The sequence below is a fragment of the Camelus bactrianus genome, chromosome 2 (genome assembly GCF_048773025.1).
Source record: "Camelus bactrianus isolate YW-2024 breed Bactrian camel chromosome 2, ASM4877302v1, whole genome shotgun sequence".
Classification (NCBI taxonomy): Eukaryota; Metazoa; Chordata; class Mammalia; order Artiodactyla; family Camelidae; genus Camelus; species Camelus bactrianus.
In genome coordinates this window covers 118919091-118935120 of record NC_133540.1, presented here as the reverse complement: position 1 = coordinate 118935120, position 16030 = coordinate 118919091, and the positions used below count along the sequence as shown (strand labels likewise).

The window sequence follows — 16030 nt, the reverse complement described above, 5'->3', positions numbered from 1 at the left end:
CTTGAATAAGGAAGTGAGAACAAAGGATGAGTGTGATTACGTGCCGGACACTGGGTTAGCCTCATATCCCCATTTTACAGATGATGAAACAGAGGCACAGGGAGCTGGTCCAGGAGCACATCCTAAGGAAGAAACGCAGCCGGGATTCTGCAGCATGAGAGTGTGACCACTACCCCACCTGCCTCTCACCTCTCACAGGTGCAGCAGCAGAGTTCTGGAGAAAACATCACACACATTTGCAGGGTGTCCATTTCCACCTTAGAAGCATCCAGCAAAAATAAATCAGTAGCTGAGGAAATCAGGGGAGAGCAAAGGGCCTCTCAAGAAAAGAGGCCATTGTACACCTCTCCAAACAGGCTATTTTTTGTCGACTTTTTATTCCCTTGCTGCACCCTGAAGGTCACTTGCTAAGTCTGCACAAATCAGTTACGTCACGAAAAGGAATACTGGGCCAGGGAACTGAGGTGGGGGGAGGAGGGGGCAGAGCTGGAAGAGGTGAGGCAATTCAGCAAGGCCCGCCCGGCCTGCTCCCCTCCCTAAGCCGGCCCAATGACCTTCTTTCCTCGCGGTGACCACTCCTCCCGCTGCTTCCCTGCACGGCCACAAACAGCCGGGAGTCTGCCCACATTCCTGCGAACTGCGGCAGGGTGCTGCTCCCCATTTCTCAGGAGGAAAAGCTCTCTTGGAAGAGCTGGAAAGGTGGGTGCCAAGTCAAGGTTCATTTCATGCTTCTCAGAGCCTGCTTACTGAGTCTGATCCTGGGGCGGGGCATCCGACCTCTTCTTGGAAGAGTATTTGTTCATCTTCTGGGGAGAGAAACACACTTCATGACCGGGCCCAGCTGCTCTGAAGGGGAGGAGTGGGGAGGTGGGGAGAGAGGTGAAGAAGGCAACTGGGGAGAAAGTGACTGTTCTGGGATCTAACAAGGCCAGTCCGAGAGGACTCTGGTGTCCTCAGGTTAGAGATAAGAGTGAGGAAGGCGGCTTCTCTGGATATTGCTTGGCGTGGGTGGCTAGGAAAAGCCACCTGTTTAGGAGAGGCACACGGGGGTGGGGGGTGGGGCTGACTGGCTTAGGGTTGCAATCAGGGCCCTTCTCGGAGAGAGCCCTGGCCTTAGAACCTCCCAGAGCCTTCAGGGGTGTGCAGTCTTCCCAAACCCAGACCCAGGAAGGAGGCACTGGCTTGGTGGCTTGCATTGTCTCTGTGCGGTGATAACCTTGGCCTCCCCACCTCTGGACCAGTGAAGCCTTCAAAAAAACCACTTGGCCACGCACAGCTCAAACTAAGTGGGAGACTGTGTGGGAAGGGTGAGCCTTCTGCGGGCTGGCCTCCAGGACTCGAAGGGAAAGTTTAAGACCCAAGGAGTCAGGACTTCCCCTGGTTCAGGATCCAAGAAGAATTTGCTTTTTGTTAAGAGGACAATTTCTCCTTCAAGTGTTAATTAATACCCAATCATTCTTCAAAAGAATGGCCACATCCAAAACAATCTGATTTTGCTCCATGTTTTTAAGAAAAAAATCTTCCAATTGGCAGAGCCCTCCTGAAGGGCAGGACCAGCTCAGAAGGAGGGGCATGGTCACTTGATGATGACGGAGAGCTTGAGGCCAAGGTCTGGCCTCAGGGTTGGTCCCCTCCTTCCTGCACCCACTCCTTGGGGCTTCACCATAGTAACCAGGCCACATCAGAGGTGGTTCCTTTGAGGTCACTTTCTAGACTTCTCCCCCTACCTGTCACTCCTTTCCGGAGCCTTTCCTGGCTACGTCCTCCTCCCACGGCTTCAACAGCATCTTTCAGCTTTCAGGTCCTGAAATCTATCAGCAGTTTCTTACTAAGAGCAGCCATTAACTGAGAATTTTCTACATACCAGGCTCTGGGCTAAGTGCCTTAGGTAAACAGACCACACACTTTCAAATCCTGCCTCAGCCATTACTGAATGTGTAAGCTCTCGGGCAAGACCCTCACCTAGGGTCTTGCCCCTCGCCTCTCGGTGCCTCAGTTTCCCACACAATAGAATGGGGATAAAGGTAACACCCATCCTATAGGGTTTTTGTGAGGCTTACATGAATTAACATATGCAAAGTGCTTTTAATAGTGCCTGCCCTTGTCTTCAGCAAATATCAGCAATTCTAATTGTGTCTTTTAAGCCTCACAGCAAGTCTCTAAGGGAAGTATTGTTACCTCTATTTGCAGATAAGAAAACCGAGGCCCAGAGAGGAGGGAGAGAGCCCAACTTGAGTCTGCAGTCCAGCGTTTTCTCTGCTACTCTGCAGTGAAAATAGCAATTCAGCTACCCTTAGAGACTGAGTGGCAGTCAGGCTTCAGATCCAGCCAGTAAGTTTCGGATTCCATTCTCTCAATCACCATACTAGACTGCCTTTCTGTAATGGTTATGGAAAGAATAAACACTCAACCTCAGAATCTAATTTTAAAATAGCACCTGCTTTGGGACTGGAGAAGGACTTTGAAAGTGCAATTGATCCTCAAATCAGTCCCTTGGAGGCAGTGATGATCCCTGTGGACAGACTTTAAAATGGGAAAATAGCCTGGCGTATCATATCTCATTTAATCCTCTCAGTGGCCCTCGGTGGTATTATCAGCCTTGTTTTACAGCCAAGAGAGAGTCAGTAACTTCCCCCATGATGTTACAGTCAGTTTATGTGACTGATTCTATGGTTGGGTCCCAGAATCTTTGATGGAGCTTTAAAAAAACAAAACAAAACAATTCATGCCCACTGAATCAGAATCCCTTGGGTGAGGCCTGGGCGCCTGATTTGTAAGAACCAGAATCTGATGTGCAGCCAACACTGAGAACCCCTTCCAGCCACTGCTCCTTCCGAGCACCAGAACCCTTGTTTCCAACCATCTGCTGAACATCTCACCTGGGCAGTCACCAGCATCTTGCCCTCTGCAGGCTCAGGCCGAATTCGCCCTCTCTCCCTTCTTCTCAGGGCCTGGTACCACCATCCAGCCAGCCAGTCTCTCCTGCTGGGAACTCAGTCATCCTCAGTTCCTCTTCCCTGCTGCCAGTGCTAGCCAAGATGTCTCCTGAACCCACGCCCTCCTCTATCTTTGCTTCCATCTCAGGAAAAGCCTTCATCTTTTCTGGTCTGAACTGTTGCTACTGCCTCTTAAAGTACCTCCTTCTGTCTGTATTTCTCCTCTGTGTCTCTATTTCTTCCTAGGCTATTCCCATTCCTTCTCACTGTCCTCTCCATCCCTGAAGTCCAGCCCAAACTTTCTCCAGAGTTAATAAACTAAAAACTATCTCAACACTCAGTCTTCTGCTTAGAAACTTCCGCCAGCACTAGCCTCCTGGCTAATAGCCACACACCTTAGCACAGCAAACCCAGCTCCTCAATCCCTGGCTCAAAGTTTTCTCTTCAGCCTTGAGTCCTCCCTGGAGGCACAGGCCATGTTCCAGCCACACTGAATTTCCCCCACCCACAAAATGAACTGTGTCCTTTCACAGCCGGTTGTGACTCTTGCCTGAAATGGGCTTCTGACCTGGCTTGGCTGAAAAACTGCTACTTGTCTTGTGAGACCCTCAAAAGTCACCTCCTCTGGGAAGCCCTCCTGGAGTCTCCCAGGGAGATAGGCACTACTTACTCTGTCCTTTCCTAGTACAACGCTCCATCTTCAATCACAAGATGGCATTGGAATGATTTGATGACATGTCTGTCTCTCAGTGAACTCCTCATTCAACATTTACATATTAAATGTCTCCTGCTGCCAGATGCAAACCCAGATGCTGGGGATACTGATGAATAAAACTGAGTTTCTGGATTCAAGTTCACAGAGCATGACAGGGAAGAGGGGTAGGGCACTTTACAGAAAAGGCACAGGAAATGCAAGTAGGCAGGGGCAGCAAGCCTTACCCATGCCTGCAAGAGAGGATGCAGAGGGAAGGGGGGCAGAGATGAGGGACGGAGATGGGGAGAGGGAGATCTGGAAGGGCCATGAGAGCCTCCCTCATGTATCTGGAGACAAGCCCTACCCCTGGGCAGACTGTCCTGAGACTCCCCATGCCATGGAGATGGGGCTTGGGAGGTCCTTGCTCAGATCTGTGGCTCAGAAAGACTCCTGTGAATTTTCTGGGATTATGTCTCATTTATCTTTACCACCACAGCACCGAATACAGTTCCTGGAACACAGCAGGCCCTGGAGAGACAGGGGCCGAAAGAACAAAAGCACGCTGGGCAAGGAAGCCCCCTGGTGGGGAGAGGGGAGGTTGGATTCAAGGACACCAGGGTCCCTGGGATTTCAGGTTTCCAGTGACTAAGTCTCGCTCTGCCCCCACCCCCTGCGGGTGCCCGCAGGTGCCCGACTCCAGCCATGCTGGCGCTGCTCTGTGCCTACCTGCTCACGGCGACACACGCCTCGGAAGCCTGGACCAACCCAGACCCGCAGGACCCCGGCTTCGGCATGGAGGAGCAGATCCGCGACATGCACGCCAAAGTGACGGAGATCTGGCAGGAGATGAAGCAGCGGCGGGCGGCGAGTGGCCAAGATGCTGCGCTGCACGCCGCCTGCCGCGTGCTGCCGTCGGCCGCGCTGGCCGCGGCGCAGCCCCGGGTGAGGGGCCTCGTGCTCTTCCGGCAGCTCCGGCCCGGCGCCCTGCTCGAGGCCTTCTTCCACCTGGAGGGCTTCCCGACCGAGCCCAACGTCACCAGCCGCGCCATCCACGTGCACCAGTTCGGGGACTTGACCCAGGGCTGCGACACCACCGGGCCGCACTACAACCCGCTGGGGGTGCCGCACCCGAAGCACCCGGGCGACTTCGGCAACTTCGCCGTGCGCGACGGCCAGCTCTGGAAGTACCGCTCCGGCCTGAACGCCTCGCTCTGCGGGCCGCACGCCATCGTGGGCCGCGCCGTGGTGGTCCACGAGGGCGAGGATGACCTGGGCCGCGGTGGCAACCAGGCCAGCGTGGAGAACGGCAACGCGGGCCGCCGGCTGGCCTGCTGCGTGGTGGGGCTGTGCGGGCCCGGGCCCTGGGCGCGCCAGGCGCAGGAGCACGCCGAGCACAAGAAGCGGCGGCGCGAGAGCGAGTGCAAGACCAGCTGAGCGCCCTCCTGCCGCGGCCAGAGAGCCCCCTCCACCTGCCCCGGGACCCCCTCCAAGCCCCGACACCCCTCCAGGCATCCGGGATCCCCTCCATGTGCCCCAGGCCCTTCTCTAGGGACCCCAGGATCCCCTCTGTGCCCTGACACCCCTGTAAGCACCTGAGACCCCTCCATGCTCTCTGGAATCCCCTCCACACCCTGACACCCCTCCAAGCGCCCGAGATGCCCTCCGTGTGACCCAGGACCTCCTCTGTCTATCCCAGGATCCCTCTATGCCTTGACATCACTCCAAAAACCCCCGGACCCCTCTACACCCTGACACCTCTCCAAGAGCCCAAGATCCCCTCCATGTGACCCAAGTCCCCCTCCCCACCCCCATCTTGATTTTTCTCCTGCTCCCAGAGACACTCTCCATCTGAGGTACCACTTCTGCCATGGCTGAGATCCCCCCAAATCCCTTCCATCTTAAGGTCTCCAACCATGTGCTGAGACAGCCTCTTTCATCCTGAGGGCACCCCGAGCTCTGAGGACCCCCAGAGATACTGAAATACTCCCATTTACCCTGAGGGTCTTCCAGACTCCCTGGGGTCCCTTTCCACCCTGACACCCCCCACCCCCACTCCCGCTTGGAGACCCCCTCTTGGGCTTGCCCAGCACTCCCACCCCCAGCATGTGCAGCCTGCACTTAGGAGCCCCTGCCCAGTGTCTCCAGCTATTCCCCCCACCCCTGCCCCAGAGAGCTGCTCCTTTGGGGGCTGTTTGACAGTCTTTGTGTTGCACATTAAAAGCTCAGCAATTCAGTACTGCATGGGGGCTTTGGTTACTTTTTTGGTTGGTTTGAGGCTTCTCTCCCTGCTCAGCAATTTTGCGAATGATAAAGGTATTTCCCAAATTCCTACAAGACCTCTCCTTCTCCCCTCCCCAGCTCCACTGGCTGAAATGTTTAGTCACTGTTTGTCATGCCCTTGGGTGTGGCTTGCAAGGTGGAGGAAACCAGGATCACCCAGGGAAGTGAAAAGAAAAAAAAAAAAAAAAAAGATACAGCTTCCTGGGCTATATCCCAGAGCTGTGAATTCCAAAGGGAGAAGAGAGAATCTATTTGCAACAAGCTTCCCAGTAATTCTAAGGCTGGAGCCACTGGCCAGGCACGAGATGAGCACCAACTCCCTGGGGCCCCGTGGCCTCCCACATCTGCCTCTGTGCGAAGCCTGTGGGCCCCCTTCCCGAATGGCAGAGACAGGGCCAGTGAGGCAGTGTCCCTGGGCAAGTTACAGGGGTTGGCATCTCCACAACCAGGGCAACGCTCTTCTTGACTTCTTGGCGTGAAAGCGAGTTGGAAGCAGTGGGGTCCAAAGGCAGGCTGGTTTTGATTAAGGCTAAATGAAGGTTCTGCCTCTCTTTTTGAAAATTATTCTCTATTCACAGGCAAGAGCAGTCTTGTGTGTTTGCTTTTATATACTGACTAGAAGTGCCCATGAGAGCTTTTCAGTCACCTGGGGCAGACTCACTTTCCAGCCTTTCCAGGCTTTGCCACCCTGGTTCCTCAGACTTTTAAGGCAGTGAGTCAAACTGAACCTTAGCCAGAAACCCATCCCCAGTGGTTATTTTTACCTTTTACAGGACTAATGTGTTATTTAAAAACCTTTCCTTGAACCCAACTGACAACTGAGAAGAAAGGCTATTGCCTCGTGAATTTGCTCCACCAACTGGTTCTCACTGGTTTTGAAACTGAGCAGGACTCTGCGGGGCCTTCTTCGTGGACCCCTCGTGTTCCCATCCTCTGGTTTATGGAAAACCTTTAGCCTCCTAGGCGTTCCTCGAGTTCCAAAGAGCAAATTTAATCAGAGAAGTGAGAAGGTGCAGAAACGAAGGAAAAGAGCCAAGCAAGACAAAATAATAATACTTTAGCCATCAAACAAAATTAAGGACCTTTAGTTCCTCCTCAGGGGCTATAGATAATATTCTTTGAGTTGTTTTGCAGATACTAAACCCCCACCACGTGAAAAAAGTTAACAGCATGCTAACCTCAAGCATGTAGACCCTGGACCATTTGGAACCAGAAGGTTGATGATGGAGATTTCCACATCACCCTATCACCTCACCACCAACCTACCAGATGTATGTACATGAGATGACCGCTCACCCCGTGACCCCCCTCCCTCACCTTAACTGTAAAAATCTTTCCCTGAAAGCCATCAAGGAGTTGGGATCTTTTGAAGATGAGCTGCCCGTTCTCCTTGCCTTGCCCCACATTGGGCACCTTGCAGTAAACGCTGCACTTTTCTTTGCCACAACCTGGTGTCAGTAGATTGGCTTTACCGCCCTTAGCCAAGTAGACTAGTTTGATTTGGTAACAGTTTGAGATATTAACTTGAAACTGTACAGGTCAGCACTGAGAAGGAATTAGCAAACCAAGCGTTTAAATATCCCGATTGCAAATAAACGCATTTGCCTATCCCCACAATTATAAATTGCGAAAATGAGGCAGCAATTACATCGGGACACACGACGGAGAGGGAGAACAGGCCGAACACCCCATCTTCAGCTCTGCTGCCCAGGTTACAGGGTAGTTCAGGGTCATCAAGGGAAGTGGGGCTTATGTTTCAGAAAGAGACTGGTGCTTCTCATCACTTACCTACTATACAGGTCCGTTCGAGCTGCTATCCCAAAATGCTGCAGACCAGATGGCTTACAAACAATAGAAATTTATTTCTCACAGTTCTGGAGGCTGGGAGTCCAAGATCAGGGTACCAGCATGGTCAGGCGAGAGCCCTCTTTGGGACTCATAGCCCGTACCTTTTTGCTGTGTTCTCACATGTTAGAAGAGGTGAGCGATTTCTTTGAAGCCTTTTTAAAGGCACTAATCTGATTTACGAGGGCTCCCCCTTCATGACTTTGGGACCCCCTACCAAAGGTCCCACCTTCTAATACTATCATATTTGGGGGTTAGGATTTCAACATGTGAATGTGGGGGGAACACAAACATTCAGATCATAGCACCTTCTGTTTTTAGTTTCTCTCTTCCCTACCCTTGACCCCCCAGATTGAAGAGATACCCTCACAGATCCGTTCCATTTCTGTTCTGTCCATGCATGGGAATGGGACTGATAAACTCTTCTATGGGGCTTCAGAGCCAAGAAACAAAGAGAGGAAATAAAAGGAGGACAAATGACAGTTCACTGTAAGGGCAAGGAATGTAATTAGCATGGTGGTTGACAGCTCAGGCTCAGGTGGAAAGGTCTGTTTGGAACCCTCCCTCAGCCACACTTACAAGCTGTGTGACCTGAGCAAGTCACTTCACCTCTCTGAGCCTGACTTCTCACATCTGTAAAACAAGGCTGTCACATTGGATTGTTGTGATGACTAAATCAAGTGTTACTCATGAGCAGTGTGTAACATTCCATGAAGACCTAAGGGTCTGATGCATGCCTAACTAACAACAATGGCTAAAGGTCAGAAAAATAGCTACCCAGTAATGGATTGGATGACCTTGTAAGGTAGTGAGGGCTGTGCAACCAGAAGGATTCAAGGAAAAGCAAGGCTGCTACCTCTTAGGAAGCAGGATTGGAAGGAGGATTTCTGCATCCATTAAGAGGCCAGCTGAGATGAATTCTGTGATGCCAGCTCTTGCGGGGAGGGGATCCAAGATGAAGGAAAGACTGTCAGCCTTAAGGGCAGGCATCTGGTTCTTGGCACAGAACCGGATATGTGCCACCCAACCCGCCCACGGGACCCCACTCGGCCCCTGGAGGCTATTTTTACTCCTTGCCTTTTCCAGATCTATTTTGTTAATCTCCTTATATTTGCTGTTTTGACTTCCCAGCCAGCTTGCTAATCAGTTTGCCTGTTTGACTCACAGGGTTTGCATTTGTCACTGAGACTTAAACACACGCTTCTTTTGATTTCTTTTTGTAAAATTAGAAGCGTTTGATGTAATGACTCTACCTAGACACAGCTGGTAAAGTGAGAATAATGCTCAAGTTTGCACAGTTTAAACACAATGTAGACAATAATTAGAAATGCTATCTTTAGATGTTTAGGATAAGCTTTTTCTCAGAACTGCAGTCAATTTTTTTTTTCCAAATAGGGCTTTTCAGTGCATATATATACAGAAATACTAAAAACTAAGAAAATAGAGCAAATCAGTGAGTGCTTTGGTCAACTTGAAAGCCTGCAGGAAATAAACCCACTGGTTTGAGATCTGGTGCTTTTGACTGAATGCATAAAACCTTTACATTCTCCATCTTTTTCATGACTACCATATGATCTAATAATTTTAGGTGACAGATTGCAAGTGATAAGTTGCTACAATATGCTAGAAGCTACGCTCAGCCTGGGCTTGGCCTTCGGTGAGGGCGGAGGAGGGAATGATGCAAATAATAAAGAGAATTCATCATCTATATCAGGAAAATTACATTTTAATTTCAGGGAACAAAAAAGGTATAGTTATGATACGTGATGGTCTTACACTCCAGTAAAGCAAGGTCTACAACTGAGTAGAAGTTACTTCTTTTTTTAAATCAAACTATAAAACAGCAGTTGTTTGCTTTTTTTTTCCCCAAAGTCAATTGTTTTAAATTTAATAGGCTATCTCTGGCCTCCACTAAGATCCCAAAATCTATTCCTGGGCTCATATAGATTCCAGAAAGTCATGCTTGCCAGTATTATGCAAACTTTCCCTACGCATCCAAAAAAAAAAAGTCCTCGTTTAGTAGAGAGCTGATATGAAACGTACGGCAGCACATCTCTATCTATCATTTTAAATTGCCTTCATGCTTTATCAACTTGTTCGGCTTTGTATTCGTGAGCAACTGTAACATAGGGAGACGGGGCCTTCTTACTTTTCTGCTTCTCATTTCTAATTAGATTCACTGCTGAGCTCTCTACTGCATCTCTCTGATCTTCAAATTCTTCTCTGTTCAGAACGACATCTGGAAAACAAAGAATGTATTAAAGTAGTGAGTTGAGGGGCATCCTTTGGCTTTTTGACATCCTAACTGAGCCGTGTGAAGGGAAGGTACCCTCAGTATTATTAAGGAGGGAGATTGTCCCAAATGGAGGCTTCCAGAGTGAAAGCAGAGGGCAGAGGGGGAAGGCGCTCACATAGAGATCTTTTTCCAAGAGAAATAAAGTACCAAGATCCAGCCAGGAAAGAGCTGCAGCCTTTTGGAGGAGCAGAAAACCGAGAGAAGCAAAGGCTTGCTGTAATTCGAAAGGGACAGAAAAGATAACCCCAATGACGAAGTAGCTGGTCTTCGAAATTCTTTCAGGAGAAGACTGGACCTCTTTCTGGAACAATTCACACGGCGAACTGGGGTGCAAAGGTTCCAGCAGGAATAACACATCCAAAAATTCACTCCAACACATGAATGACTGGTACCAGAACCCTTTTTTTAGAACTTCACTTCGTGATGATGGTGTGTGTTTGGGAATGAGGGCACAGAAAGAGGAACAATGATAAGAAAACAGATTTAGCCTAGTTAAGATTGCTAACTGGGAGGAGGTTCCAGGAGGGACTGAGCCGAACGCCACCAGGGACCTCCTAGCTAGAGAGGCTTCAGGAGTCACTGTTCCAGGAGAAGAAAGGGGGAGGGGGAGAGGAAGGCAGGTAGAGGAGGCACAGCAAGAAGAGTTAGGGATGAGAAATGCCTGTTTTACAAAAACCAATCCATTTCCACCAGCCTTAATTAAAAGAACGACAAACACTCATATGTAAAAATCCACACCTACAGGCTCTCAGGTACAGAGCGATCATAAGAAATGCAGTGTGTGCAAACAAGCTTTCATTAAGAGACCTGTCAGCTCTGTTTCATTTATCCAGACTGTTCTGCATTCTGCTGGCAACTGAGCTGGAAAAATAATGGAAGGACCGACACACTTGAAGAGGTAAACAAAGGAGGGAATACTCCAGCTACAAAACAGGTCGGATGCTAAAGAAGCCAGGGAAATGGAGAGATGAGATGGTATTTTTCTTAACAAACAACAAACAACAATTGCCCCTCCCTCCAACTCCATTCTCCTCAGTAGCATGATATTCTGACTTTTCAAAGAAACAAGAAAACAAAACAAGAACAGACATGTGGGGGGCGGAGACAATGCTGTTGGTGGCCTTCTCAAACCTACTCCCAACTCCGTACACACAAAGACCTGACTTTGTTTTAGTGTTCACCCTTTTAGAGTCTGCATCTCCAGGGACAGGACCCCTGCCCAGTTCAGAGGGTGATCTTGATGAACGTAAACCCATAACAGTAATAATTCCATCTTCCTTACTAAGGATTGTTTTAGACATAGGCATGTGACAATTCTGATCAATGAAATGTGACAAGAACTGGGTTACCTGCTTTTAAAATACACACACACACACACACACACACACACACACACACACACACACACACAGTGAGAAACTTCCTTCTGCCTGTGGACAAGATGTGTGAACAGGTGATGGCTGGAGCTGTTGCAGCCAACTTGTTAGCACGAGAGAATAGCTGACACTGAGGCAGCAGAGCATGAAGACCAGATCCTTGATAACTTACTTGAATGAACCAGCCCTGGAATGCCCTACTTTTGAGAGTTATCTAGTAGAGTAGGGGACAGAATAAAGCACACTTCCACAATGACTCTTAAAAAGACAAATGACAACCATAAGTAATTGCTGAAACTCTTTTTAATGTCTGTGGAACAGAAGAATCATGTTGGGTTAGGATAGCAGAGGTGGGACAGTGTCACATCTGCGTATGGGGCGTGGTCAAGGTTACAAATGTGACTGGATCAACTTATTGGCTCCAATTCCACCTAATAACAGAAGACCTCCCCCTATCAGGCTGACTGAACACACAGAATTTAGGTTATCGCTCCCTATGACCCCCTGCCCTGAGCCCCAGGCTCTGGGACTTCCTGCAGTTTTCTTGCCCATGATGGAATGTGTTGAATTTTACTACAAGCCCTGCTTTCCAGAAGGTGTTGAATGGGCCCTCAAGACGGACACCTGGCCAACTATGTGTCAAAACCAAGGCTTCTGTAGGGAGAGATTTTTCTTTTTATTATTATTGTATTCAATCTGGCTGTGTTTGCTTTTGGTGGCTCTGGCATCATATGCAGTAGTGCTGAACATTTACAGAGAATTTAGGCCTGGTGCGGCAGGAAAATTATTTCCATGGCTGCTGGCCGGGGCAAGCTTTGCAGCTGCAGAAGTGACCTTCCTGGAGAGAAGTGACCTTCTTGGGTCTGGGGAAGGGGAGAGGCTGGAGCACAGAGGGATGAATGGGGCATTGGGGCCTGGCAGGCAGGGGCCGATGTGTGTCCAGCTCACCAGGGGCCAGAGTGCACAGATGCAGGTGTGCCCACGTTCCGCCAGTGGGGGTGACCTCTAGTGAGCGGGAAGAAATCAGCTGGAGGTCCACCCAGGGTGCTTCTGGCAAAGCATGGGACCTTCTGGTCTGCACCTTGCCCTCCTTCAGAGCGAGACAGCAAGTGTGACAGGTCCTACCCTGCTGTCCGAGTGATGCCAGGAGATGACATGTGGCAGGGAAGTGGTGGTGGTGGGGTGGCTGGCCACCTGCATGTGGGATTCACACTTGAGATCACAAGCCTGGTCTAAACAGCCAATTTTTAGGATGAATTGCTGAATTTTCTACCTCTCCCACCTCGGGAGCTTCTCTTTTCCCTGCAGGAGAGTCTCTCAAAGGAGTGATTCTGGTTCTCAGGGGCGTTTCAAGCTTTGGGATCTGATATTAGGTCTTTCTGGGGAAATGAACTGAGTTCAGCACAAAGAAAGGTCTGTCGTTTGATGAGCCTTCAATGTACTGCAGTGCCAGATGCTGCCTAGAAAAGCTAATTTTATCCCCAAGTAAAGAAGCAGGTAGGGGTGACCACTCTGCTTTCCTGCTCTTGGAGCTTGAACTTGGTTCCACAGTCCCCTCCCCAGGCTGACGAGGTTACTTTGTTTTCTCCTTTCTTTCCACTCTAGGGTCATGAGCTCTGTCTTTATTTATTTATTATTTATTTAATTTTTGGTAATGCCTTTTTTTTCAAGTTTTTTTTTTTTTTAATGGAGATTCTGGGGATTGAAACCAGGACCTCGTGCATGCTAAGAATGAGCTCTACCGCTGAGCTACAGACTCCCCAGCGCCTTGTCTTTAAAACCCCAGTACCTGGCGCTCCCGAGGAGGCAGCCACAGTGCTCTGTCGGAGTGACGGGTGGTGGGGGAAACTGGCTTGGCCCTAAGCAGCTGGATTGGCTCCAACCTCACATGACCATAGAACCCTATACCAGCCCAGGCTGAGCGGAGAGAACCAGCACTTCCAGGTTCTGCTCTCATCTCAGAAACAAAAAATCAAACACCACTGGAGTCCCCATCCTCCCTGCTTATCCACAACGCCCCCATCACTCCAGGTCGATTAATCCTCTAGAATTACAGGCTGGAAAACTCAGCTCTCGCAGTCAGCAAACGGGTCTCCACGGGGGCTGCGGATTTCAAACCGGAAGCCTAACCTTCTGAGCCCTCTTAAGCCCCTTTCCACCTGCTGGTCGCTGCCACGACAGACAGTGCACAGACAGTGCTTCAGGCAGGCTGCCAAGAACACCCACGCCGGGAGGCCCGACGGGCCCTGACATGACGGAGTGGAGCGGGGCGCCCTCTGGACCCATTATGCTCAATTACACCTTTCTCTACATTACAAAGACAGGGACCTGATTAAAAACCCCATCCCTTTCAAGCTCTTCCTATAATTTTGATTGACAACTTTAAATGCTAATAGAAAAACATCTTATGTCTAATAAAACAAATGCTGACAGAAAGATGGAGGCCAAAAACCAGCCATATGGCCGACCCACTTCTGTGCCTGGCCATGTTCACAGCAGCGCATCTTCAGCGGAAAGAGATGACACCGAGAAGCTTGAGGACCCGCATTTAATAAATCAAACTGTGCTGGCCTCATCAGAATATTCACAGTTTGCGACAGGATCTGTGTCCTTCCTCACTTGCAGGCTTGGGGGTGTTTTAGGAGAAAGAGACTTTGGTGAGCTGTTCTGAGGTTTAGTTCTTTACTGTCCCCAGTGCCGTCAACGTGTCATCATGCCCGATCTCTTTCCCCTTCATGTTTTCGTGGTGTTCCTTGTGCTTCCAACCTCTGGGGTCTCCTTGCCGTCTTCCAGGGTGGAAGCTTCGGCCACTGGCTGGCTGGACTCAGAGGAGTTGTGGCAAGATTTGGGGCACGCCCCGTTGGCAGCTAAGCCAGGCAGAGGTGGCCCCATCTCGTCCCTCTGACCCTGCAGGGGACTCTCTCTTCCAACCCCTGCTGGTCCTGTAGGCTCCTGCTCCTCTGTCAGTTTCACAATTTCCCCTCCAGGCCTGTTTACTTCTTCTCCCTCAGAAGGTAGCTGGGCTAATGAGGCAAGAAAGTGTTTGCGTTGGTTCCTGGGGCTCTGATTTGCTGGGGAGCTGACAGCGGGCCTCCCAGCATCCTCCCACGCTGTCAACGCCTCAGCAGTCATGTGACTTTTGTCTTGTTCTTGCTTCCAAACCTCCCCTGAAACAGACCGGGGACAGCATCAAACCTTCTGCTGGAAGTCAGCCCTCACTTCCCATCTCCTCCCAACCTCTGGCCCACTGTCGCAGGGCCTCTGGGATAGAAAATGCTGTTAAAGGGAACACAGGACCCACAGAAAAGAAAGCAGCCACTCTGGTGATTACTGTGTCATTAATGGAGGGAAGGGGAGCACGTGGGCCATGTCCATAACCCATCCTTTCCAGGCACCTGGTTATCTCCTCCTTCGCTCCCTGATGATGGCTCGTGCCCATTAAATATTTAAACTGAGGACAAAGGTTTCATAGGTTCTGTAGCTCAGGAAGACCTTTAGTAATGAAAAGAGGTTCTGGCTGCTTTCAGTGTGGGGAACAGAAGGAGCAGTTTGGGAGGGACTGAGTGCCCCACCTCCCAATCTCCATCAGCACCTCATTCTATGATGCAGACTGCTGGTACTTCCTCAATTTCAATAAAATGTTACATGCAAAAGCAGCTTCAAGCCCTCTCCCCCTCCCCACTAAGTTGTTCTTTCTAAACGTGGATAAGAGAAGTTCTTCAGCTGTAACTGGAAGGGATGGGAGAGGATGCGGGACCCTCAGAGCCAGAATCTAGCCCCCATTTTCCTATTTGCTTGCTTTGTAATCAGGAGGACCTGCCTGGCCTCCTTTTCTCAAATACAAAATGAGAGACAGGACTCTCTGATGTCCCTTTCAGACCTAATAACCAACAGTGGTTCTGCACAACTGGGAGGTATTCGGGGAGTGAATTCTTAGCGCATTCAGCACCAGACCTGAGGTTCCCAAGATTTTCTTAGTCCTCAGGCCGAACAGTGAAGAAATGTGTGGAAGAGTCTTGCTGGGCTGATTTCAGCCTGGGTGAGGGGCTCCAGGGGTGAGGGGGCCCGGGAACACTTCCTGGTTCCTCCGACGGAACCAGGGTAGAACCCACTGCCATCAGGCCTGTATCAGATACATGCAGGTGTGCTTTCAGGCCAAAAGCTGGGACTGGGGGGAGCTAATGGAGAACTGTAGAAGGTTTGGAAGGAAGTTGATCTGTTCTGACCATGCATCCATTTATTAAATTAAATAACTGGATGCATTTTAAAGCATTTGTTTACCTAATCAAGTGTTTAAAAGTCTTAAGAAACTTTAACAAGGCTGAACCCTGGCAAAAACTCTGAGAAACGCTAGAAGACATGAGATATTAGTGAGATCAGATGGACCATAAGACTGAAATGAAACAGCTAAGATGAAGAAGGGGTGGACAGCAATGAAGGAAGAGAAGATGCTTGTAGACAGAGTGGTGGGTGTGACAACCGATAGGCTGGTCACTGGGGAAGGGGACTGTGGGTCAGCTCAGCCAGGCAGAACTTGACTCTCACACCCCAGTCCTCTAGTTCTTCTGATATCTTTTTGCTTCTCACATTCAAAATAAGCTGT

The 16030-nt window shown here is 49.9% G+C and overlaps 2 protein-coding genes across 6 annotated transcripts in view; one reads left to right on the top strand and one right to left on the bottom strand.

Moving 5' to 3' along the window:
- Window positions 1–544: 544 nt before the first annotated feature.
- SOD3 (superoxide dismutase 3) lies at window positions 545–5871 on the top strand. Of its 2 annotated transcripts, XM_010963047.3 has the most exons (3): window positions 545–699; window positions 2191–2331; window positions 4317–5871. In XM_010963047.3, exon 3 carries the CDS (start codon window positions 4333–4335, stop codon window positions 5062–5064), a length of 732 nt encoding a protein of 243 aa, XP_010961349.1. In that variant the 5' UTR covers window positions 545–699; window positions 2191–2331; window positions 4317–4332; the 3' UTR covers window positions 5065–5871. The 2 variants fall into 2 exon arrangements, with proteins under 2 accessions (XP_010961349.1, XP_010961348.1); XM_010963046.3 differs by lacking the exon at window positions 2191–2331 and having other exon boundaries at window positions 548–699.
- A 3594-nt stretch (window positions 5872–9465) lies between these two features.
- Window positions 9466–16030, bottom strand: part of CCDC149 (coiled-coil domain containing 149) — a 96311-nt gene continuing 89746 nt past the window's right edge. For 2 of the 4 annotated variants that reach the window (XM_074349701.1, XM_074349704.1), the window contains one exon: window positions 9466–9994. In XM_074349701.1, the coding sequence (XP_074205802.1) occupies window positions 9834–9994 (161 nt within the window). In that variant the 3' untranslated portion in view covers window positions 9466–9833. Of the gene's footprint in view, window positions 9995–11712; window positions 14595–16030 lie in introns of those variants that run through there. The other 2 variants (XM_074349692.1, XM_074349696.1) reach the window with 1 other exon arrangement.